Source organism: Artemia franciscana, chromosome 8 (assembly GCF_032884065.1).
Source record: "Artemia franciscana chromosome 8, ASM3288406v1, whole genome shotgun sequence".
In the NCBI taxonomy this organism is placed as follows: Eukaryota; Metazoa; Arthropoda; class Branchiopoda; order Anostraca; family Artemiidae; genus Artemia; species Artemia franciscana.
In genome coordinates this window covers 1,646,877-1,671,549 of record NC_088870.1, presented here as the reverse complement: position 1 = coordinate 1,671,549, position 24,673 = coordinate 1,646,877, and the positions used below count along the sequence as shown (strand labels likewise).

Sequence of the window (24,673 nt, the reverse complement as noted above, 5' to 3'; positions counted from 1 at the left end):
ATTTCCGTTCGAATGCGCCCTCTCTCGAATTCTAGGACCACTGGCTCGATACCATCAACCATGCGAAAAAAAACCTGCCTCTGTGATGTATCTTCGGGCAAAAAATACAAAATTCCACATTTTTGGAGATACGAGCTTGAAACCTCTATAGTAAGGTTCAATTATACGCTGAATCTGATAGTGTAATTTTCATTAAGATTCTATGACTTTTTGGGGGTGTTTCTCCCTTTTTTAAATATGAAAAATTATCAGGCTCGTAAGTTTTTATAGGTATGACAAAACTTGATGAAACTTATATATTTAAAATCTGCATAAAAATCCAATTCTTTTGATGTACCTATTGTTATCTAAATTCCATTTTTTTTAGAGTTTCGGTTACTATAATTGCGCCGGGTCGTCTCTTACTTAGAGTTCATTACCACAAACTGTATGATTAGCGCTTTTGCAAAATTCCGATTTTTTTACTATTGGACCTTTAGCTTTTGCCGTGGCTAGTCTTTTGTCATTATGAAAAACATAACACCCAATCTTCGATTTTTAACAAAGGCTGATGCAGCATCAGATTCTTGGCTAACGACCTTCAAACTCTGATGTCGTTATTTATAACTATTTCATTGCTTGGAGCTTTCGTAAACTGTTGAATTTCAACTTTTGCCCCGGTCTGTCGTTTGTCATTATGAAATAAAAATCGCAGAAACTTATTTTTTTTTAAACGGCACTGATGATCTTGTGAAAATTTGCTTAAGGGCAGTTTGGATTATGTACATTTTTTTGGGGGGGGGGGGGTAGAGATAAAATGGTAAAACAAAATCTGAGAATTCGTTAAAAAATATCCGTCAATTCTAAAACTTGTATGGTTTTGGAGGAGTTGCTAGGCCCCCAGATCCCCCAGGGACATCTCTGGCTAAAGTGTTTCTTTGAATGACATTATCTAGGATTGAAATGAAGAGAAAAAATGATTGTACCACTATTCACGGACGAAGAATGAGAGGCTGCTAATAATTATTGATTTTAAAATCCAACTTGTTGCTAAGCCAAAAGCCGGACGTTATCAAATGGGAAGGAAGTAAGTTATAAGACGCAATTAAAGGAAGCAGGAACGCTATGGAGACGGTACTGAATAAACCTAGGAAAGAGGAGGAGTGTCCCTAGCTGCTTTGGCTCTGAACTGGTTGTTGCTGTGATGAGATGAAATGCCGTATCCAGGGGGAGGGGTGGGTCGGGAGGTTTGAACCCCCCTCCTCGAAATTTTTTCCGACTCATAAAAACTTAATAGAAATTAATCTAAACAAATTGGTGATGTGCTTTTTAAGTTTTTTAAACCCCTCCCTGCCCTTTTTTTTGTAAAACCCTCTCCGAAAGAATTGTCCTAGATTGGACCCTGATGAGATGTCCTTAGTTATAATTTTTAAGACCTGTGAATGTTTTCAAGATTAATTTAGGCTGTTGGACTGTTTAATGCTAGATTTTGAACAATCATTTAAGGTATGTTTCAGATTACATAGAAACTAAGCTAGCATGGCTTTTTTTTGCCGAAGTCTGGTAACTGCATTCGACACTAGCACAAAGCCCTTAGTATACAGATGTATCAGTTCTTATGTAAGACTTTTGTATATCTTGTATAAAGTGGGGTTTAGTTAGGGAACAACTGGAACTTTAATTATATTGATCAACAAATTGGCATGAATTAACATAAGTGTTTGAGTGCCACATATTTTCAGTCTATTTAGTGAAGCTCGTATTACTAATGGAGTTCTATGGGTAATTTTATTTTGTAGGTCCACCTCAAAGGCCAGAGAACTGCACATTGGCTCAGCCACATTCTGTAATTTATGTTCTCACCTGTCTACCCCCTGTTCGCCTCCAACCAGACTACTACCTACTGCAAGTACAAGATCTAGAAACGAGTTATATAACACTGAACATAACATCTTCAATTCCGAAGTTCACCTTAATTGCAAAAGAGTCAAACCGCATTAGTACAGATTTGCAATTAGATACGGTAGTAAGATTGGGAAATAAGAAAGCTGTGAGTAGATTATTTGGAGTCAACCAGTTTGGTCTGAGTGGGAGCATCGATATTTTTATTAATGAAGAAGGTGTTGCACATCTAAAGCAAGGTAATAAGTAGTTAGAAGGATCCATTTACTTTTTGTTTATGATATATTTCTATAAACCCTTAAACTTACCTACAACTATATTCGTAAGTTTGTACGAAGGAGAGAGAAGAAGAGAGACGGGGGGGGGGGGTGAACTTTATAAGAAATTAAAAACTAACATCTTGTTTAGTTCTGATTTGCTGAGAAAAGTGTTCTCATGAGGTCACTAAATATGCTTAAAATTTGTAAAATAAACAATATAAAATATATAATATCAATATAAAACAAAACAATGATAAAAAACAGAAAAAACAAGCAAAACATAGGCACGCAAATACGGAATAAAGGCAATAATTAAAATTTTTAGAGGGAAATGAGACAGCAAGAAAATTCATAGAATAGGAAAAAAAAATTTCTTTAGAAAATTGCCATGTTTTGATGCATAGACATTGATCTTTTTTCAGCATTTTAGGTGTCCAAGTGGGGAGTACTCCTACCCAATTCTCTAGATGTTTTTGATAGAAGGTGGTGCATTGATGAGTTTTTTTTTACAACACTTGAATATAACCACTGAAAGCAATTTTATTAATTTTTTGCCAAAAAATAATAAATGTTTCGAAATCCAATAGGATGTAGCAGTGGGTCAGGATTTTATTTCCATATCAATTTCCTGAGTATATTTTTCATAACAACTGCCATACAGTAACATTTGGTTTAATGTGTTCTATATTACAGTCCTCAGAGACATTTATTTTTGACTCAAAGTTTAGCTAATGCTACATGTGTCGACCAAGACTTTATATTACTATATCTGTAGAGAATACAAATGTTACTTTTGTGTTGTGTTGCCTCTATTAGTGCTTGTGGGATGTGTCTTATTTTCTTTGCTTCGTCTTTTTGTTTTTCCAACGAAAAACCTTCTTGTTTACAAAAAAAGAAATAAAAAATATTTCAAAGCAAAAACATCAAAATCAAAATAAAGCTTGACAAAGCTTTGGAGTTGACATCCCAAAACACATAGCTAGTGGATCTTTCAACTATGCTGAACAAAATGGCAATTCAAAATTTTGATTGGACTAGTCTGGGGAAAGCTTGGCAAGAAACAGAGGTTGATTAAATTTTAGTGGTAGAATTAAGATTTGAATACTTATTTTTAATTATTTGTATTCCTATTTCTTCACTACGATCATGGATATCTGATGTTTGCATATACAAATATAGACACTGATCTTTTCATGTATTCTCGGTCTTCCAATAGAGAGGACTGCTACCGTTTTCTGAAAGAAATTTTGATCAGAATTGACAAACTTACTAATTTTTGGGACTTTGATGAATAACCCACTAAAGAAGAATAGTACGTGTTTTATGACTAAAAGAACAAAGGATTATTCTGGAGACAAAGGATTATTCTGAAGACAAGGAGTATTCCGGAGACAAGGAACAAAGGATTATTACTGACCAGTGGGTTAGATTTTGTTTCGATATTAACTTTTTTGTCACTATTTGCTTCATAACTACAAATACAGTAGCACGTAAGATAGCCCCTCCTATATTAGAGTCCTCAGAGATATATATTCTTGCCTCAAATTTTAGGTACTGATTAATTCATTCACGACTGCTAATGGTCCTTAGTTTTCTCAAATTTCTGGCCATTGCATTACTGTATCTGTAAAGAGTACTAATGTTATTCTTGTCTTGTGTTGTCAATATTAATTTTTTGTCTGTTTTTTCTATTGTGTCTGCTTTCTATCTATTTGTTAAAAAAATATTCAATCAACAAATTTTTATAGCAAAAAACATCCAAATTAAAATAAAGCTTAGCAAAGCTTTGGGGTTGATATCCCAAAACACATTGTTACTAGACCTTTCAACTATGCTGAACAAAATGGCAGTCTCAAAATTTTGATTGGATGAGTCTGGTGAGTTTTGATTGGAAATCTTGGTGAAAAACACAGGTTGATTAAATGTTAGTGGTAGAATTAATATGTGAATACTTATTTTCAGCTATTCATATTCCTATTTCTTCACTACGAACATGAATATTTGATGTTTCGTATATGCAAATATAGACACTGATCTTTTCATGGATTTTCGGTATTCCAATGGAGAGGACGGCTACCGTTTTCTGAAAGTAATTTTGATCAGAATTGACAAACTTACTAATTTTTGGGATTTTGATGAATTAACCCACTAAAGAAAAATAATACGTGCTTTGTGACTAAAAGAACATAGGATTATTGCGGAGACAAAGGATTATTCTGAAGACATGGATTATTCTTGAGACAAAGGACAAAGGATTACTACTGACCAGTGGGTTAGATTTTGTTTCGACATTAATTTTTTGTCACTATTTGCTTCATAACTACAAATACAGTAACACGTAAGATAGCCCCTCCTATATTAGAGTCCTCAGAGACATATATTCCCGCCTCAAATTTCAGGTAATGATTAATTCATCGTCGATTGCTAATGGTCCTAAGTCTTCTCAAATGTCTGGCCATTGTATTACTGCATCTATAACGAGCACTAATGTTATTCTTGTCTTGTGTTTCTACTAATTTTGTTTGTTTTTCTATTGTCTCTGCTTTCTCTCTCTTTGTTAAAAAAAATATTCAGTCAACAAATTTTCATATCAAAAAACATCCAAATCAAAATAAAGCTAGGTGAAAAACGGTATTGTTTTTTTTTATTATTGTCTGTGATACAACTTTTTGTGTTGTCCAAACTAACACTTTAGTTTGAAAAAAAAATTAACGAAAATTCATCGCAAAAATATTCAAATCAGAATAAGATTTGGTGAATTAACATATTTGCTTGTTTTTTGGTATGCTTATGCTTATGTACTTATGCCAATATGTTTATTTTCTTATATATTCATGTACCAATATGCTTATGTTATGAACTTATATACTTTGTTTAATTGTTTGTAATGTTAGTTATTACCTATGGATATAAATATTTTATATCCGAAATATATGTCTATTTTCCGTAACCTTATAATCGTAACTTGAAGCTGTTTAATCGTATATATTCGTTAAACATTATACCTAAAAAAAAAATATGACGTTATTTTAATTGTTGTTTTTGGAAGTTGACAAAGTGAATAAAATAAAATCAGTAAAGGAAATTTGAACTAACACTGATTTATAGTTTTGGAGCAAAAAACTTCTAATTGCGAAACAGTTAGGAATTCGGTTCACTTGCATGTGGGCTTGACTGTCGAAAAAGCTTTTAGGGGTATTTTGCGTTAAACTTAGACAAATTAGTATCTAGAAATAGGAAAATTCATCTTTCATAGGAAAAGACATTCTTAGTTTGTATTCAATAAAAAAAAGTTTGACTTTCTCTCAACTCTATTTTTAAAACAATAAAAACTTTAGCGTAAAGAGTAGGGCGTTGAAGAGGGAACAGCCCCTTTCATATACAGGGTAATTTCTGCTCATTTTAAGTTTTAATATCGCTCCTTACTTTCAGTTAGAATTTTTTTTTTTTATTTAATTTCTGAACGTTTTTTAGTTAATCCATGTTTTGATTTCGGCTTTCCGCAGATGAATAATTAAAGCGAATTTTTGCATATTTATTTATTTGGCTAAATGGCTTTCCCATAGTTTTGATCCAATGATTCTGAGAAAAAAGGAGGGGAGAGGAGGCCCAATTGCTCTCCAGTTTTTGGGTACTTAAAAAGGCAGCTAGAACTTTTAATTTGTTACGAACGTTTTTATTAGTAAAAGATACACGTAACTTACGAATTAGCTTACGTATTTCTTTATTCGTATGTTTTTATTACGTATATGAGAGGGCTCGCCCACTCGTCAATACCTCACTCTTTATGCTAAAGCTTTTAAATTTTTTCCCCTGAATCACAAAGACCGTAGAATAAATAGTTGTAACTACTAAAAATACTTTAGTAGTTGTGGTATACAAAGAGTGAGGTATTAGGAGGAGGCGAACCCCTTATATGCGTAATATTTTCTGTTCGTTTTAAGTTTTAACGCTACTCCTTACTTTCAGTTGAAAAACGTTTTTCATAATTATTTTTCTTTTTTTTTAAATAATGCTAAAAAATGCTGCGCCCCCTTCATGGAAATCTTCTTCCCCCATAACAAAATCCTTTGTGGAAAGTTTCCTCCACATAACCCCCTCTTCCCAACTCCTCCTCCCAACAAAAAAATCCCCCTGAAAACGTCGGTATACTTCCCAATAACCATTACTATATGCAAACACTGGTCAAAGTTTGTAACTTGCAGCCCCTCCCACAGGTACTCTAAGGGAGTAAGTCGTCCCCAAAGACATAGTTATAAGGTTTTTAGACTATGCTGAATAAAATGGCTATTTCATAATTTTGATCCAACGACTTTGGGAAGAAATGAGCGTGGGAGGGGGCCTAGGTACCCTCCAATTTTTCATGTCACTTAAAAAGGGCACTAGAACTTTTCATTTCCGTTCGAATGAGCCCTCTCGCAAAATTCTAGGACCACTGGGTCGATACGATCACCCCTGGGAAAAAGAAAAAAAAAACAAAAACAAACAAACAAACAAATAAACACGCATCGGTCATGTGTCTTCGGGCAAAAAATACAAAATTCCACATTTTTGTGGGTTGTCCCCTCCGCAATCCCTCGCTCTTTACGCTAATGCTTTTAATTGTTTTAAAAAGTAGAATTGTGGCAAAGAGTCAAACTTTAGCGTAAAGAGCGAAGGATTGCGGAGGGGACAACCCATTTCATATACGGAGTAATTTCTGTTCATTTTAAGTTTTAATGTCGCTCCTTACTTTCAGCTAAAAAAATTAGTTTTTTTTAATTTAATTTCTGAACGTTTTTGAATTAATGCATGTTTGGTTTTGGCTCTCCGCACATAAATTATTAAAATGAAATTTGTATATTAATTCTTTTTTGGCTAAATGGCTTTCTCTTAGTTTTGATCAGACGATTTTGAGAAATAAGGGGTGGAGAAGGAGGCCTAGTTGCCCTCCAATTTTTCGGTTACTTAAAAAGGCAACTAGAACTTTTAATTTTTAACGAACGTTTTTATTAGTAAAAAATATACGTAACTTAAGAATTAACTTACGTAACAAACTTTCATAACCTTATATTTTTATTATGTATACGAGGGGGTTTGTATCCTCGTTAATACCTCGCTCTTTACACAAAATCGTAAGTTTTGTCCCAATTCTTTAAGAATGACCCCTGAATCAGAAAGGCCGTAGAATAAATAGTTGAAATTACTAAAAATACTTTAGCATAAAGAGCGAGGTATTTATCCCTCCTAAATACCTCGCTCTTTATGCTAAAGTGTTATTAGAACCCCTCATATTCGTAATAATATATGTTCGTTTTAAGTTTCAATGTTACTCCTTCTTTTCATTTGAAAAAAGTTTTTCATGTTTATTTTTCATTGTTTTCTTATAGAAATGCTAGAAAATCCTGCGCCCTTTTCATTGAATTTTTCTTCCACCATGACAGATTCCTCCAAGGAAAGATCCTCCAACATAGCCCCCTCTCCTCAGCCCCACCCCCAAACAAAATAAAATCCCCCTGAAAACGTCTGTACACTTCCCAATTACCATTACTATATGTAAACACTGGTCAAAGTTTGTAACTTGCAGCCCCTCCCCCAGGGATTGTGGGGGAGTAAGTCATCCCCAAAGACATAGTTATTATGATTTTCGACTATGCTGAACAAAATGGGTATCTCAAAATTTTGATCTGTTGGCTTTGGGAAAAAAATGAGCGTGGGAGGGGGTCTAGATGCCCTCCAATTTTTTTGGTCACTTAAAAAGAACAATAGAACTTTTCATTTCCATTAGAATGAGCCCTCTTGCGACATTCTAGGACCACTTGGTCGATACGATGTCCCCTGGAAAAAAGAAAAAACAAAAAAACAAACAAATAAACACGCACCCGTGATTTGTCTTCTGGCAAAAAATACAAAATTCCACATTTTTGTAGATAGGAGCTTGAAAATTCTACAGTAGAGTTCTCTGATACGCTGAATCTAATGGTGTCATTTTTGTCAAGATCCTATGACTTTTAAGGGGTGTTTTCTCCTGTTTTCTTAAATAAGGCAAATTTTCTCAGGCTCGTAACTTTTGATAGGTAAGCTTAAACTTGATTTAACTTATATATTTAAAATCAGCATTAAAATGCGATTCTTTTGATGTAGCTATTGATATCAAAATTCAATTTTTTAGAGTTTTGGTTACTATTGAGCCGGGTCGCTCCTTACTACAGTTCGTTACCACGAACTGTTTAACTGTTTGATTCATCCTGATTTTTAGAGTTTTGGTTACTATTGAGCCGGGTCGCTTCTTACTACAGTTCGTTACAACGAACTGTTTGACTGTTTGATTCATCCTGATTTTTAGAGTTTTGGTTACTATTGAGCCGGGTCGCTCCTTACTACAGTTCGTTACCACAAACTGTTTGACTGTTGGATTCATCCTGATTTTTAGAGTTTTGGTTACTATTGAGCCGGGTCGCTTCTTACTACAGTTCGTTACCACGAACTGTTTGACTGTTTGATTCATCCTGATTTTTAGAGTTTTGGTTACTATTGAGCCGGGTCGCTTCTTACTACAGTTCGTTACCACGAACTGTTTGACTGTTTGATTCATCCTGATTTTTAGAGTTTTGGTTACTATTGAGCCGGGTCGCTCCTTACACGAACTGTGCGATTCATCCTGATTTTTAGAGAATATCTTTGTGACTGTAAGAAGCAGCCACCGTAGAAAAACAAAAAGTTTACTTATAAAAATGTTGTGATTAAAAGCTTTTTGTTTTTTTATGCTGCTACTATTACTACTGCAAAAAACGCACTGCAGCACCAAGCCACGGTAGGTAGGGACAAGGAAAATGAGCTGATGAAAAGTTCATGACAAGGTCTAGTTGGAGTTAAGTTTAAGTTTTTGGTCCGACAATCTCGTGAATAAAAGCAATTAATATTACCTAAGCCTACTTTTGGTTATCCTTTAGCCTGTTTTGGTTGGTCAATAGGGTTTTAGGTGAGTTGTACAAATACAAATCTTGGTAAATAAACATCCCGTAGCCCCTTAGTATATACTAAACCAATCTGTGAACAATGAGTAATTTGCTTTATTTAGGACTATTGCCCCTACGGGCTGTAAGGGTTATGCTAACGCTGAAGGCATATGTTAGGCCTTTTGATGCCTCTGAACATAATAATTATCTAAAATTGTAACCCAGTGCCAAAAGGGGTTCAGAGGGGGATTCAAAATGGGTACTGGAGGGAGCTTGGCTACCCTCCACTTCTATTATGGCTTAATTGAAGCACTTGAAATTTCAATTGTCATTTGAATATCCTCTCAAGTTTCTGTGTCCACCGCTTCGACACAAACTGGCCAGGAAAAAAATCTACTGGAACATGTGGCCCGTGAAATTCCAAGCCAATTGGGAAAAAAGTATTTCAGCTCTCTTGGGGACCCGTTGTTCGGGTTATGTAACCGTGCCATGAAACTACTTTTTTGTACATAAGGCTATTCTATGCTCAAGAATACTATTATAGGACTCAAACTGATAAGTAACAAACAGTTTTTGGCCGATGTCAAGACATCCTAGCCCATACCCCTTTAAAAATAATAGTTTTGATATTCATCTATTGGAATTATTTTGATTGAAATCATAGCCTCAAAATTTAAGTCTGATGGTTTTGAGGGCTATGGAGCAATAGAAGAGCAAAAAAAGTAAGGTAGGACCCTCCTTTGACTTTTGGCTCTTAAAAATGGCAAGATAAATTTTAATTTTGAACCATATGAACCCCCTCCAAAGTTTCAACAGCCTCTCCTTTCTTGCTAAGTGGCCTTGGAAAAGGAATACGTTGGAGAAATATGCCTCTTTTCTTAAGCAGTACTATAGTTCTATCACTGACAAGAAGCTAAATTCAACGGTTACAGTATATTTAGAGTTTTGATCTCCGTTTTTTGAAACTCTTATCACTCTGTCGTCAACTGGTGAAGATTGATGATGTGTAAATCGGCGCGTGGATTATTAAAAAAAAATTGTTATTTCATCAGACGATGGGCATCGTTTGAATTGATGATAATTGGAAAGGGTTGTTATATTGAAATTTTAGTTGGCCTTTGTTAGATCTAAAAATAGATTTAAAAAATCTAAAGGCCTTTTACAACATCTGGTGGTGTAAATTAATCACTATGTCAGGTGGAACCCTTAGTTTGGTCACGTCAGAAGAAGGTAAGTAAATTCTTGGCTTCTGTGTCTGACTAAAAGTAAAATTCTCGTTCTTCGTATAACAGTTCAGAAGAAGGCTTTTTTGAAGATTTCCCAGATATCCATCACCAGTGAAAGATTTTTGGGAAGAAGTCCAAAAATGTGTCAGAAAAATTTGAGCAATGACGAGTAATTTGATTAGTTGGTGAGCATAACCTTAGCATCCTAGGGAAAGATGGTTTGTATTCTTAAAGTTTTAGAGAACACAGTGCGGAAAGTAAGAAGGGTTATATTTATGTGTTAAACTTTATAGACTTTACGGAATATTTATTACAATTTAATTTCACTTGTTTCATATATTTTTCACGAGGAAAAAACTATTATGTTTTGCGTAATTCATTTTTCCGTTTAATTATTTCTTCGTTAGTCAATTCACCAAATTTAAATATAGCAAGCAAATGAAAATAGGATGAATAAGCAGTTTTCTTTCTGCTATTTCTAAATATTTTTCAAGTATTTCAATCAGAACTGTCCCAAGACTCAAAGAAGGAAGGGATAACATAGCAAAAGCAGATAAACCTGAAGCACTAAATATAAATTTAGATACGAAGAAAGCATTACTAACATTATCATACTATTTACAACTTCTACGATAAGCAAACAATCCAGCGATTGTTCTTTGAATTGTGAAATATCAGTTTTAGAAACTTTTCTGTGTCTCCCTGCTGTTATTGTACGTTAACTTCTGCTACTTCTATTTTCTTGGGTCTACCTTGTTTATTAGGATCTTCAACAACCACTTACGATCCAGATTCAAATTTTTTTTTGTGTTCCGGGTAATTTTGAACCTAAACCTTTCTGAAAAGTCACAGGTAACGTTAAACCTTCACCTTTAGCATTTGAATAAGCAGTATTTTATCAACAATTTTGTTACCTAATGCCGCAGCACCACTTGTTGAAGCTGCTTTATATATTGCAACTGCTAATGGTATTAAAAATAGAAAGTAAGACGCCATTTTGAATAAGTTGATTATATGATATAAATATATAGACATCTTTATTCCTTATTTTTCTTCTAATGTATTCTTCTAATGTACCTATTGGTACATTACTGAATTTTTATATTGAATAAAAATTCAGTTTTCTCGAGTTTCGGTTGCTATTGAGTCGGGTCACTCTTTACTTACAGTTCGTTGCCAAGGACTGTTTGAAACGGTCAAGGGTACATCCATAATTTTTACTCAGTAGGGCTACAGTCCTATAGACGGTCGCAAATGATGCAAAATTTGTATTAATTTATCTGAATAATATTCCTCTGCCAATCTATTCAAGCTTCTATTCTCCAGATAAAATGAAAATTTTCTGCAAAGTTATGTTGAAAATAGAAATAGAAATCCAAAATATTGACTGCAAAGGAAAAAAGTGAAAACAGTTTTACAGATATTTCTTTCGTTAGCCAATAACAAAGCAATTTAAAATAAAATGAAATTTTTTTATTCCAGAAAAACAGTTTTTAAAGAAGAATAACAAGCTAAATTAAACCGAAGACGAACACAGATTAAGTCAAATAACAATTCAAGCCCAAAACGAACATAAATCACTATCAAACATGTCGTGATAATCAACTGTAAGTAAGGTGCAATGTGGCTATAAGCAGCCGAAAGTCTAAAAAACAGGGTCTGATAGCAATAGATACACCAAAAGAATTGAATTTTTTGATGCTCATTCGAAATATGAAAAATCCTCAAGTTTAATGTTACCCATCAAAAGCTACGAGCCTGATGATATTTGCTTCATTTTTAAAAAGGGAACATCCCCAAAAACATCGAGTAATCTTAATGAAAATCAAACCATCAGATTTAGCTTCGGGTGACCCCTAAAATCAAACTTTAGCGTAAAGAACGGGGTATTGAGGAGGGGGCAATTCCCTTATATACATAATAATTTATGTACGTTTTAAGTTTTAATGTTGTTCCTTACTTTCAGTTGCATATTTTTTATTTAATAAGTAGAGAAATGAGGCTTAAAACGAATGAAAGTTAGCAGGAATAATGAAGTCAAACTTAGAAAGAACAGATACTACCTCTAACAGGAGAAAGCTTGAAGTCTCATGGATTCGATAGACTAGAGTGTCATTTGTGTATTACTGAAACAAAATATATTTTAAATGCTGTCTCCTTTATGACCCTAATAAATCCAAAATTACTAAGACTGCCAGGAATAAATATCATTACATAATAAAATGTCAATCTACCATACATTAGTTATTTTCAGTAATTAATAAAAAAAAATCACAAAAATTTTTTTTAAGAAAAGTAAAGGGCCAGATTTAACTTATGACCAGAAAAAATTATGCCCTTAAATCGGGAATAAATGTTACACATAATTTTTTATAACGTTTCTTCCCTTTAATCGGGAATAAAATTCCTATAAGAATTCAAAGTCAAATCGACGAAAATTATAATTAAAGAATAAATGAAACCCGAAACTAGCAGAAATTAAAATAAATGATCATATTAAAGATAACAGAAACTAATGTATATGAATTAATAGATTAAAAAACTATCAAGAATTAAGTTGATTATTATATCCAAACTCAAAAGGAACAAGAATTACTTTAAGCAGGAGTTTAGCTACTACCCCCTCCCCTTTTCTCTAACCCTAAAAGTTCTAAAGTCTATTGCGCATTTTGTGTTTGAAAACTTTTTGAATTTTTAATAGTGTGCTTTGTTCTTCATAACATCGACAACAAAAAACGACTATAAAAATCAAGATGACTGGAGATAACTAATGAAAATAAACTGAATATTTAACATGTAATGATGTTAATTCCTTGAAACTCGGCTATTCAAGATTTTTTTTTTACTATAATTTTCTATTTTTCATAATTATGAATATAATAAAAATATGTTGGCTACAGTAGAATTTGTTTTCAGTAAAGTGTAGATGACGCAATAGTCCTTAGAGCTTTTACGGTTTGAGAAATGAGAAGAGGATAGTAATTAATATCCTCCTTGAAGTAATTTTCATTCGTTATGAGTTTGCTAGAATATTTCAATGGACATTATACTGGTTATAACATTTATAACCTATTTATAATTATTCATAACCATTTTAAGTAGTCGCAGTCATAGTCACGAGCATTACAGTCGCAGTAGCAGTTGCAATTGCAGTTGCTCTAAAGTAGTCAGGTTAATACCCTTACCCGTTTCTAAGATGTTACAGTTACACCTTATTGATAACTTTGCTGCAGAAAGCACCTTTTGATGTACCTCAAAATACCCTTCAACATTACCCGAAATTTCATCTTAATGCCAGTAGCATTTTTGAAGACACCCTGGATTCAATATCCCCCTTTCCCAATGATTAAATCCCAATTGATATTCGAGAGTTCGTGATCAAATCCCCCTCTGAAGTCCCTAGCATTCCGGCGTCAGCTTATTCTATCCTTACCGCCAAAGTCAACCAGTGCCTTGATCAGTTAAAATCGCTTGCTCACCTCAATAGTCCAACAACGTCTATTAATAGTTCTTTGGTCTCAGATAGTAAGGGTACCAATCACAAACCCTCGTACGCCGTTGTTCTTAAATATCCGCCTCCAGAACTAAGAGACCCCGTTTCTCGCAAGGAAAAGCTTGATTCTTTCGCCGGACATGACGGTATTGTGTCGGTAAAGTCCGATCCGGTAAGGAAAAGATGGGTTGTTGTTACGCGGGATAAAGTTTCCGCCAATTCTCTTGCCGCATCTGCTGTTGCGAGCTATCCAAATATTCTTGCTAAAGTGATTGATCGCAAACCTCTTGGAGTAATTAGGGGACTTCCCGACAGTGTTTCTAGCAGTATACTCATCTCCGTTATTCCTGGTCTTGTTGAGGCCAGCCAGATCGGCTCTTCTCATACATTCCGTTTAGAGTTCCTTGATTCCGCTGCACTAAAATCTGCCATCGCTACAGGTCTGCGCTTGGGTTACGAGTCTTTTAAAATATCGGAATACAAAGAATTGCCCAGACGGTGTCTTAGATGCCAAAGTATCCATCATTCGTTAGCTCACTGCCCATGTGCCCCGAATGAGATGAAGTGCTCTAAATGTTCTGGATGCCATTCCAATACTAAAGACAATCCTTGCTTAGAGGCTCCGAAATGTGCCAACTGCGGCGAAGCTCATGTTTCCTATAGTATGAATTGCCCAGTGATAAAACGCGCTCTGAACTCTGCTCCAAAATGAACCAAGCCACTATTTTAAGTTTTGCTTCTCTTAATATTAACGGCACAAAAGACAAAGACTTGTTAATTAATGAATTATTAGTCCATGACATAGTGTTCTTGCAAGAACATCTTTTGACCAAATCAAACGTTTCTAGCCTGAAGCGATCTTCTGTCCACCATTTCTTTTCGCAAGAGGCCAAGCAAACTAGAGGCCGCCCTTCCGGTGGCCTTGCAATTTTTTTCCGTTCCCCATCAAAGCCCTCTGTGATTCATTGTGATGATAACATCTTAGCGATTCAATGTGACAGTACCGCCTTTATAAACGTTTACTTACCTTTCGATCGACGTTCTATAGCATCGTTCACATCTTTCGCTAAATGTTGCTCCAGTTTAAAGTCTCTACTCGAAAGTCTACGTTTGAAAGACCTAAATTGGGTTTTAGCTGGTGACCTTAACTGTGACATTCTTGGTACCTCCGATAGATCAATCCTCTTGCTAGAATCACTTCCTAGCATATATCACGTCGCAGTTAAGAGCCTCCCATTCACGTATATTTATAACAGAGGCTGTTCAAAATCGAACCTGGATCACGTGATCTCTTCCAGTTCCAGCTTAATATCATCGATTGTCAGGGTGGACGAAGAGAAGATTGACGACGATCACCTTATTCTTAGCTGTAATTTGTCCTGTGAGCTATCTGGCAAAATACTTTCGGCTCAGCCGAAGTGGCATATGAAGTTGAATTGGGATCGTGCTAATGTCCCACTATACCTTGCTAGGCTAACTGCTTTACTCTCGACCATAAAAGTGCCATATCACCTGCTGCAAACGTCAGTTTCCTCGCCTTCAAGTACAGTTGACCTAAATTTCTATTATTGTCAAATCGTCCATTGCCTTAAATCAGCTTCCAAAGCTGCAGTGCCTGTGGATAAAGTTAGGATTGGTACAAGAAAGCCTAATTGGAACGTTGATCCCGAAGTAAAACGTGCTAAGCAAAAAGCCAAATTTTGGCTACGTATGTGGATATCATGTGACCGACCATCTTCCGGAGCTGTTTTCTCTGTGAAACAAAAGTGTAAACTTGAATATAAGGCCAGTTTGAAGAGGGCACGCTTGAATGCATGGCCAGGCCCCACCGATAAGGCCTCCTGGAATAAGGTTATTAATAGTGAGAAATGTTCCCCATCTACCCTATCTTGTCTCCAGCTAGCTAATTTTGTTGATCATTATAAGCGTGTGTTCAGTGTATTTAATAGTTTTCTTCAGTCTTTTTATTATAAGTTGCTTAAACCGCTTTTACCATACCGTCTCCTGCAGGCTCATGTCCAGCCTGTAGCAATATCTGGAATTCGCCGGGCTTTAAGAAAAATTAAGCGTTCAAATAGCCTTGATGGTGACGGCCTTTCTTACCGATTTTTTGCTTATGATTGTCCTGCTCTACTTAACCATTTACAAATATTTTTCCAGTCTTGCTTAGCACAGTCGCTTGTTCCTGATAGTTTCCTTTGTGGCCGTGTAACGTCTATTCAAAAGCGAGGCAAGGACCCCACGTCATGTATGAATTATCGTCCCATTACAGTATCGTGTTTCTTAAGTAAGTTGCTTGAACATTTGTTACTACCAGAAATTGAGTCGAATTGTGATTTTACGCCTTTTCAATTTGGTTTTCGGAAAAGTTTCGGTTGCTCCCATGCACATCATGTTTTAAGCCGACTCATGAAAGATGCCGTAAAAGCTAAAATGTCTTTATACTGTCTTACTGTTGATATTTCTGGAGCTTTCGACAATATTGTGCACTCTCAGGCTCTATTTTCCCTTGCGTCTTCAGGTGTTAATCCTTCCGTACTAAGTTTATTGTCTTCTTGGTATTCAAAGTCTAAAATTCTAGTTACCTGGAATGGCCAAATATCTGACCCGGTAAAAATTAATAAGGGAGTTCGGCAAGGTGCCGTATTGTCTCCTAGTATATTTAAATGCGTGCTTGCATCGTGCCTGCGTCCCCTTAGAAGTTCTGTTTTTTACGGTAATACTGGTTTGTCTTCTATTGCATATGCAGATGACGTTCTTCTTGTTGCCCGGACTCGCCGTGGACTGCTTTCTAATTTTACTATATTAACCAATGAACTATCTAAGATTGGACTGTCAGTTAATGCGTCTAAATGCGAGTTTATTTGTTTTAATAACCCTTATGCGGTCGCTCCATTCGTTACTGGGACTGCAGTTCTACCATGTTCTTCTTTAGTTAGTTGGCTTGGTCTGTGTTTCGGCCCAACACTTTCCGCTACCTGTTCATCCCTAGTGAATCAAGCCGTGAAAAACCTATGCGTCGCTTACGGAAAAATATCCCCAAACAAAAGCCGTTATAACCGCAACGGTTTGTGCATGATTTATAACGCTTATTGCGCCCCTGTGCTTTTGGTTTTATCAGGCATGGCTCATCTTTTTCGTAAGAAAGATCGACATACTCTACGTACGGCTTATTTCAAATATTGCAAATTCCTCCTCCGGCTTCCTAGATGGCACCGAAACTAAAAAATAATTGCTCGATTTAGTTTAGTAGATGTTCCTTCTCGGATTCGGTCTTCCAGTGATGATTTATGTAAAAAGACTGTCAACTTTATTCACGTTTATGACCCTCTGCAGCCTTTTTTCCATATTGATACTGGTTGATTAATCCATATTGTCTTTTGTTAGTTTCAATTTTGTATTTCTTCGCTGTTTATCGTATTTGTTTTTGTTTATTTATTCATAATACTCCGTACTTTGTGTTTTTTATACTTTACGGGTAATAAAGTTCATTCATTCATTCATTCATATAAATATTCAAAATTTCTATCAGTGTTAAGAGAGAATAAAAAATTGCAAGAGGGTGGACCGGTTACTCCTTGATCCATTTTCAAAATCGCCCTCAACATACCTTTCAAGTTTCAGCTTAACACCCTTAGTCGTTTCTTAGTCATTGCTGTTGTTTCATTTTAAAAACCCTCTTGTACATTTCATGTTTTGATTTATTTGACATCCCCTTCATCACTTTTTAACTGTTTTACCTTAGCCTATACACCATTAGCCTCTTCGGGGAGGGTTTCACCTTAATAACCTTAACCTCTTCAAATACACCTAGAATCAAACATTTTCATTTTCCCAATAACAATTCTTCAGGTAAACAATGGGCAAATTGTAGAGTACATAATCCTTACCCCGGGGCTCTGGGGGGCAAGGCATACCTGGAGGCTAAGATATTAGACCTTTTGACTAGTTCGAACAATTTTACCAGTTTCAAAACTATAATACGTATTGAGGAGAGGGAGCACATAAAAAGGGCAACGGGGTGGTTGTCCCTAGATGACTCTCAAAGGTATCAATATCAGGAAACCGTGAACTCTATCCCCTAGGCCATTCCTTAGATATTGCTGATATTCCCAACTGACAACCAGTAAGCACATAGTATTATTTGGTTGTGTTCGGCATTCCTCTCAACTTTTACTTAAAGCTTCACCCTAATACCCTAAGTCTTATTAGAAATCTAGGTTCAAATTTGCCCTCTTGTCCCAATATAAAACCCATGTATTAAGAATTGACAGCTTGCATAACTTACTATCCCTACCCCAGAGGCTGCGAGGGTTTAATCAACTCGAAGTTATAGTTATTTTACTAATGGACAATTTTCAACTAAATAGCTATTTCAAAATTTTGATTGAACGCATCTGGAGAAAAAAGGGCGTAGGAGGGGTGGCTATTTTCCCCCGTTTTTGAAAATCCTACAAATTTCCTCAGATTTGTAGCTTTGGGTGGGCAACATCAAAACTTAATGAATTTTATATATTTGAAACTAGCGTAAAAAGTGAATTCTTTTGATGTATAAATTGTTATCAAACTTGTGTTTTCTAGAGCTTCAGTTTTACTGTTGGAGCAAGTCACTCCTTACATATTGTTTGATTATTTTTGATAAATGTTTGATTATTATTTGATTTCATTTCTTCTCGTGTTAGGCTTAATGTACACCCATTATTCTCTTCAAAAAACTTTTTTTTTGTGGGACATGTGTTTTTGTATAAATTTTTGTGAATGAATACCAGGCAGCTGAAACGTCGACAATTGTCGAACCCAAGTTGGCTGATCAGACTATACCTAATCTCAATTGCAAGTCTGTAACTGTTGAGGAGAGCCAGTGGATATATAGGTTGGGGGGATAAAGTATCAAAAAGTATATTTTTATGCCTGAAAGTTTCTAGAGTTCAGGGAGACTTCAAATCAATACAGAAAGGAGGGTTGGTGAAGGGGGTAGAATTCAAACTCTTATCCCCCTTCGTTACTAGGATTGTTTTTAGGCAAAACTGTAATATTTGTGCTGTGAGATAACAGGTCTCCTCTTTTTGCAGAAATATTGTTTGAATAATATAAAAGATTATATTCATATTTTTACTTGTATAAAAGCGGATGGAGAGGAAGAGGGGGGATCATAATCGTCACTAGGAAACTTCTCACGAGAAGTACCACCAGACACTTTGTTTTTACCAATATTCCAATGGGAATGTTTCTGCTTTATTTATTTTTTTAAATGTGTTTTTGTGTCCCACTCTGCACTGCTACCCAGACCCTCTACCCTCTATTCAGACCCGGACTGGCGTCTATATACTCGCGTTGTGGCTATAGATCTATTCCAGAATAAAAGATAAATCTAAATTAGGTAAATTTGTAAATCCAGTTCATTCTTATTGTGGTACTAAAGTGTAGTCTACCTTACAATCCATACAATATTCAATGCATCCATCACTCATACAGACTGGTCCATTCCCTTCAATCTAATATAGAACCTTTTTTCAGAAAAGCTGGGTCAAGAAGTAATAACCCATGCTCTTATAATTGGCTGTATCTGTCTCTGTGCCGCTGTGGCAGGTGGGATTATTGTCCTGATTGTATTGAAAAGACTGTTCAGATCCAAGAAGAACACGCGTCCAGCAGTTTCAGAGGTCGTAGATAAAGGTAAGAAAACTCTATATAATAAATTGTTTTCAGATTCTGCATTAGTCTTTTTTGCTTCCCTCCTTTCTTAGTATTGTTGAATGTAATGGTAGCCATCATATCCCTTCAAGAAATTGTAATAATCGCTCTATAGGACTTAAAGGTGGAATTATGGGAATAAAATCTTGGGCAAACCAATTGGTTTTTCAACTACTCACCGGGTAAACTGATAATTAGTATTTATGCCTACGATTGATAGTAAATATTTTTGGCCTATTATCACTGAAAAAACACTAAGCTATTATATAGTGTTTCTTAAGCACAAAGAGGGTTCTAATTGGGGGGATGGGGGAGGGACTTTGCTCTATATTATTCCCATCCTTCCCCCAGATTTATAAAAAAATCTTTTTTGGCACTTGTATTTAAAAAAAAAGCAAGATCGCTCCTATCCTTGATCTTGGAAAGTAGGCTACGTTTTGTTTGTGACATACCTGTGAACAAACGTCGAAGAACAAAAAATAAAGTAAGGTATTAACAACTAAGAAAAGAAATGCTGTGAATGATTGATTGAGTATAGAATTGAGTAAAAAAAAAGTTTCATAATTTGTCAGGGGGTAATGTTTTCTTAGCAGGGAATAACGATATCAAGGAAATATGCACATTCACGGAAATATATACTTCCCATCCCACTCCACTTTGTCTCATGCACCGTCACTTAACTAGATGATTCCACCAATATTACCCAAATTTCTTGTCCGATTTGTTTGTTTTATTTATTTTTTTACCACTCCGTTTCCAAATTGTTAGCCCTCTATAATTGTTTTGTACGTACGTGCCAAGTCTATTTAGTTGAAAAAAATAAATTAATGACGAAGACCACACTGCCTTTTCATCATAACAACAAACATCAAGCAAAACAATACGGAATTATTTTAGACAGTGAATCTTCCTCAAACCTCAAATAAATGTTTCTACCTTATTATATCAAGGGGCTGTTCTCAGAAAAACAGATATAAACAAAATAAGACTTACAGTAAAATGCGAATTTAAAAAAAAATTAAAATTAAAATAGTCCTAGAATCCTTAAACCTTGTTGAATTCCTGGTTGAACTTCATTGGAAAAAGGATTTTGGACTGTTTTTATTTTTACAGTTTTAAAGGTCGCATTTTTCAGTAAGTTTTACTTTGCTAATGCGTTCTTCTGAGGACAGACCTTGGATATAAGTTTCATTTGAGGCTGTTTGTTGTTGATATACTGCGAGAGAACAGTGCTTCAAACAAAATATCTACCCAGCCGTCAATCAGGAATTAAATTAGCGGAGCTCCATCTGCTCAGATGTGACAAAGTTTCTCATTCTAGCCTTCTTTTCTTTGAAATAAATCTTGGTGAAGGAGCAGGTGAATTTTCCCAAGAAGAATTATTTGAATAGTGGGTGTATTCTGATGATTATTCAAAATAACATCTATATTTCTAAAGACTGTTACAAGCTTTTAGAGAGCCAAATATAACCTTGGTATCTTAACTCGTCCAGGACTCATAATAAGAGTTTTCTCTGATGACTACTACTACTACTACTGCTAATAACTCATTGCAGCACCGAGCCACCTGAGGCAGACACAGCTACGCACGTTCCTCTTCCAACCTAATCTATTCAAAGCATCTCTCCTTACACCCTCCCAGGAAGTTTCCATTTCCTTTAAATCCTTATTTATGACATCCTCCCAACCCAGACGAGAACGACCTGCTTTCCGTGTACCCCTAGACGGTTGGCCAAAAAGGGCAATCTTGGGCAATCTGCCATTCATCACCCGCAGAACGTGCCTTAGCCATTTCAACCTTTCTTTCATTATAGCCCTGGAAAGCAGGATTGAACCACATTTTTCGTACAACGTACTGTTTGAAATACGGTCAGTCATCCGGGTACCCAGAACAATCCGTAGGCAATTTCTCTGGAAAACATCTAGTAAATTTTCGTCTGCTTTTCGGAACGCCCATGTTTCCGAGCCATATTTGACCACTGTCACCACTGTAGCTCCCAGTATTCTAATCTTGGTTTGCAAAAGAGCAGTAAACACTTTTAGATGAAGCCACAGCTGCTGCTTTAAACATTTTGGAGTGACTTGGGGGCTATAAGATAAGGTCGATACCACTAACGCACAAATTTCAGTAGTCGAAGTAGAGTTAAACGCGTAAACTTCCACATATAGGGAACCAGAGCAATTAGTCAGGATCTTGGGGTAGGGGAAATGCGACATACCAGAGTAGAACAAAATTCTCTCTAAATGGCTCTTATTATTTGAAACATTTTTTTTGTGCACACTAGCCCCTACTTATTCTAACTATGAAGTAGCCTACTTGTGACATTAATAAGAGGATTAGTAAAATTCAGCAGTAAAAGAGTTTAACTGCTGATGATGAACACTGTATATGTGTTCGAAATATCCAGTTAAAATGTTTTACATCTGTTCACTTTCAATTTAAAGGTTTCATCCCTATTTTGAACTGTTTTACTTTTGTCATGGAAAGGCAGTGTGGTCTTTGAAGTTATCTACGTTGTAACCGAAATCTCGGTTTTCCTTCAGCAGAAATCTTTCAGATGAAATATATTTACAAAAAAGAAAAATATAACACAAGAAAAAAAATATTACAACACTCAGGGTAACAAGGGGAACCGCTGAGGTTTCATCTTTGCAAAATCGTCAACAAACTGGTCGTAGTCCAAATTTTTTACTAAATCCTTCTCTACAAATGTCAAAAGGAGTTGACTGAGACGATCGTCTCCTGTTGTAGACCGCAGGTAGTTTTTCACTATTTCTAGGCAAGAAAACAAACGCTCATTGCTCGCTGTTGTCACAGGAAGTGTGGCAGCAATAAGAAGTACTTTAATCGCTTCTGAGTAAGCCACTGGTATTGCCTGAAGATGGTCGACAATGTCTAGGAAGTTTTCCAGCTTTTTCTCCTCTTCGAGCAAGAAACGCTTCGAGAAGAATGTCGTCGATATCCAGCTCGCCGTAAAGAGCAGAGAAACGCTTGAGCAACTCTGTGTCCATAAACTTGGTCGAGCTTGGATCCAAGGCTTCGAGTGTGCTCAGCAGTGGCAAGTTATCTGTGAACCTTCTGTAAAATTCGGCTAGATGACGGTCGAAAGTCTTGGAGTACTCTCGCCAAAGTAGCAGTCCTATTTCCATATTGGAAGAAGTTCTTTCCTAGCGTCGAAGTTGTTATAATTCTTTCAGATGCTTGGTGATCTTTTGAGTTTTAATGCTAATGTCTATTAATACCTTAATTTAATAGGCTTAATGATATAATCTTCTACTTCTACCTGTGCTCTCTTCCTTAGAGTCTTATAGAAGCGTTGGCCTACAATCTTGGGTTCGACCGGTAGAGGATGCCAAGCGTCTCTAACTTTCATAAAGTTTGTGTCGAGTATAAAAGGGTTTATTTACACATATGATACAGTAAATGTACATAAGACGAGGACAGAAACATAATAACAACTGACTGGAGTAATCTAAAACGGTGGCTTATATTCACTAAAACAAGGACACAAACATCAAAACATTTGACAGGAAACATTTGACTTGAGAATTTTATTATATATCTAACCTACTTTCAAAGTTTGCAACGATTAATAGCAAATAGCGTAATTACCCCAAGGGTCGTCAGGTAATTACGCTCTTTGGTTAATAGGTTTATTAGATTCTTTTAGATTCTTCACTTTTAAGTACTCCACATTAAGTGCTTGTGACATTAATAAGATGATAAGTGTGTTTCTGTTACAATTCATCAGATTCGTAATGAGAATATGGATAATATATATTGTTTTGGTTTATTTTTGACAGACTTTTTTTGTAAATTATTGTCCTTCTGTTTTTTGGTCTATTTTTCTTTTAGATTCTCCCCATTTGAATATACCTCTTTGTTCTGTTCAAGACAAAGGCAAAGAAGTCCAGAACTACGTGCTGACGAATGAGACTGACTTGTAACAAGAGAAAAGTTCAAAAATCTGATCTCAATTTTTGTGATAATTTTGTTCCTTTTTTCGCTTTCTAAATCTCGTATTCTATCTGTTTTTATCTTGTTTTGTAAATCTTTTGTTTATAGATCTTGGGTTTATTTTATAGTTTGCATGTTACGTTTTGCATTTTACATTTTAGCATTTTACAGTTTGTTGTTTAATATACAAATATATTGTCCCGTGTGCAAGATGAGGTAACCTACTTTCTGTAGCTTTGTGGTCCAACTAAATGTTCCTCTATTCAACTCAAAATCTTTTGTATACCCGGCTGAAAAAAAACCTTGATAATTTTCCCAAATTAACCATTAAATATGAACCAAAACCGCATTTAAGAAACTTGTCTGCTGACAAAGGTTCTGAAGGGCTGACAAAGGTCTGAAAACAAAGGTTCCTCCCGCTAAATAAATTAAAGCACCAATGAAAGTAAAAATGAAAACTGGCTGTTTAAATTAGAAAACGTATCTTACTAAAACACGGAGTGTAGTGTAAGGATTTTAATATATCTTACTTATTAATCTTAATTAATCTTATTATGATTAATTAATTTTAATTGATCTTTTTATTCTAACAATTTTAATTAACCTTACTAAAACACAGAGCAAAAGGATTTTAATTTATTTTATTTATTAATCTTAATTAATCTTATTTTAATTAATTAATTTTAATTAACTTTTTTATTTTAATAACTATTCAAATCTACTATTCAAAATCACAAGCATGTACAAGATTTATTAACCAAAAGTTGTGGTTTTTATGCACTATTGTACTTTAATTTTTGATGTCGTGAATATATCTACAGTGAATCTCTCAACATTTACGGAAACAATCCTCCATTGAACGATTTTCTAGCTGAAAATACCCTTTCCTGCTTGTATGAGATACATTTTAGTTCCCCAAGAGTGAAATGCTTTAAAAATGTTTGCAAATTAGTTTATTAATAAAATTTGTATTTACAAAACTTTGTGTGCTTTAGATTCCTTCTTCCACGTATAGGTAACCATCGGAAACGATAAGTGGCGCCAGATCGTCAGGATTCAACATGTATTCATCTTGGCATGCAAAGTCAGGTATTTTCTGCGATAAAATGAAACTTTATTTTTATTATATCTCTTCGTAAAGTCAATAATTCTATTCTGATTCATATTATAAAAAACTTACCCGTTTCAATTTGCTTATTTGAAATAATGTCAAAAACAAACTT

General features: G+C 35.2%; 1 protein-coding gene across 4 annotated transcripts in view; it reads left to right on the top strand.

The window, feature by feature from the left end:
* LOC136029864 (B-cell receptor CD22-like) overlaps nucleotides 1-24,064 on the top strand; it is a 214,798-nt gene extending 190,734 nt beyond the window's left edge. For 2 of the 4 annotated variants that reach the window (XM_065708323.1, XM_065708321.1), the window contains exons 11-13: nucleotides 1,779-2,120; nucleotides 19,316-19,474; nucleotides 23,349-24,064. In XM_065708323.1, the coding sequence (XP_065564395.1) occupies nucleotides 1,779-2,120; nucleotides 19,316-19,474; nucleotides 23,349-23,440 (593 nt within the window). In that variant the 3' untranslated portion in view covers nucleotides 23,441-24,064. Of the gene's footprint in view, nucleotides 1-1,778; nucleotides 2,121-4,103; nucleotides 4,200-19,315; nucleotides 19,475-23,348 lie in introns of those variants that run through there. The other 2 variants (XM_065708322.1, XM_065708325.1) reach the window with 2 other exon arrangements.
* The last annotated feature ends 609 nt before the right edge of the window (nucleotides 24,065-24,673 follow it).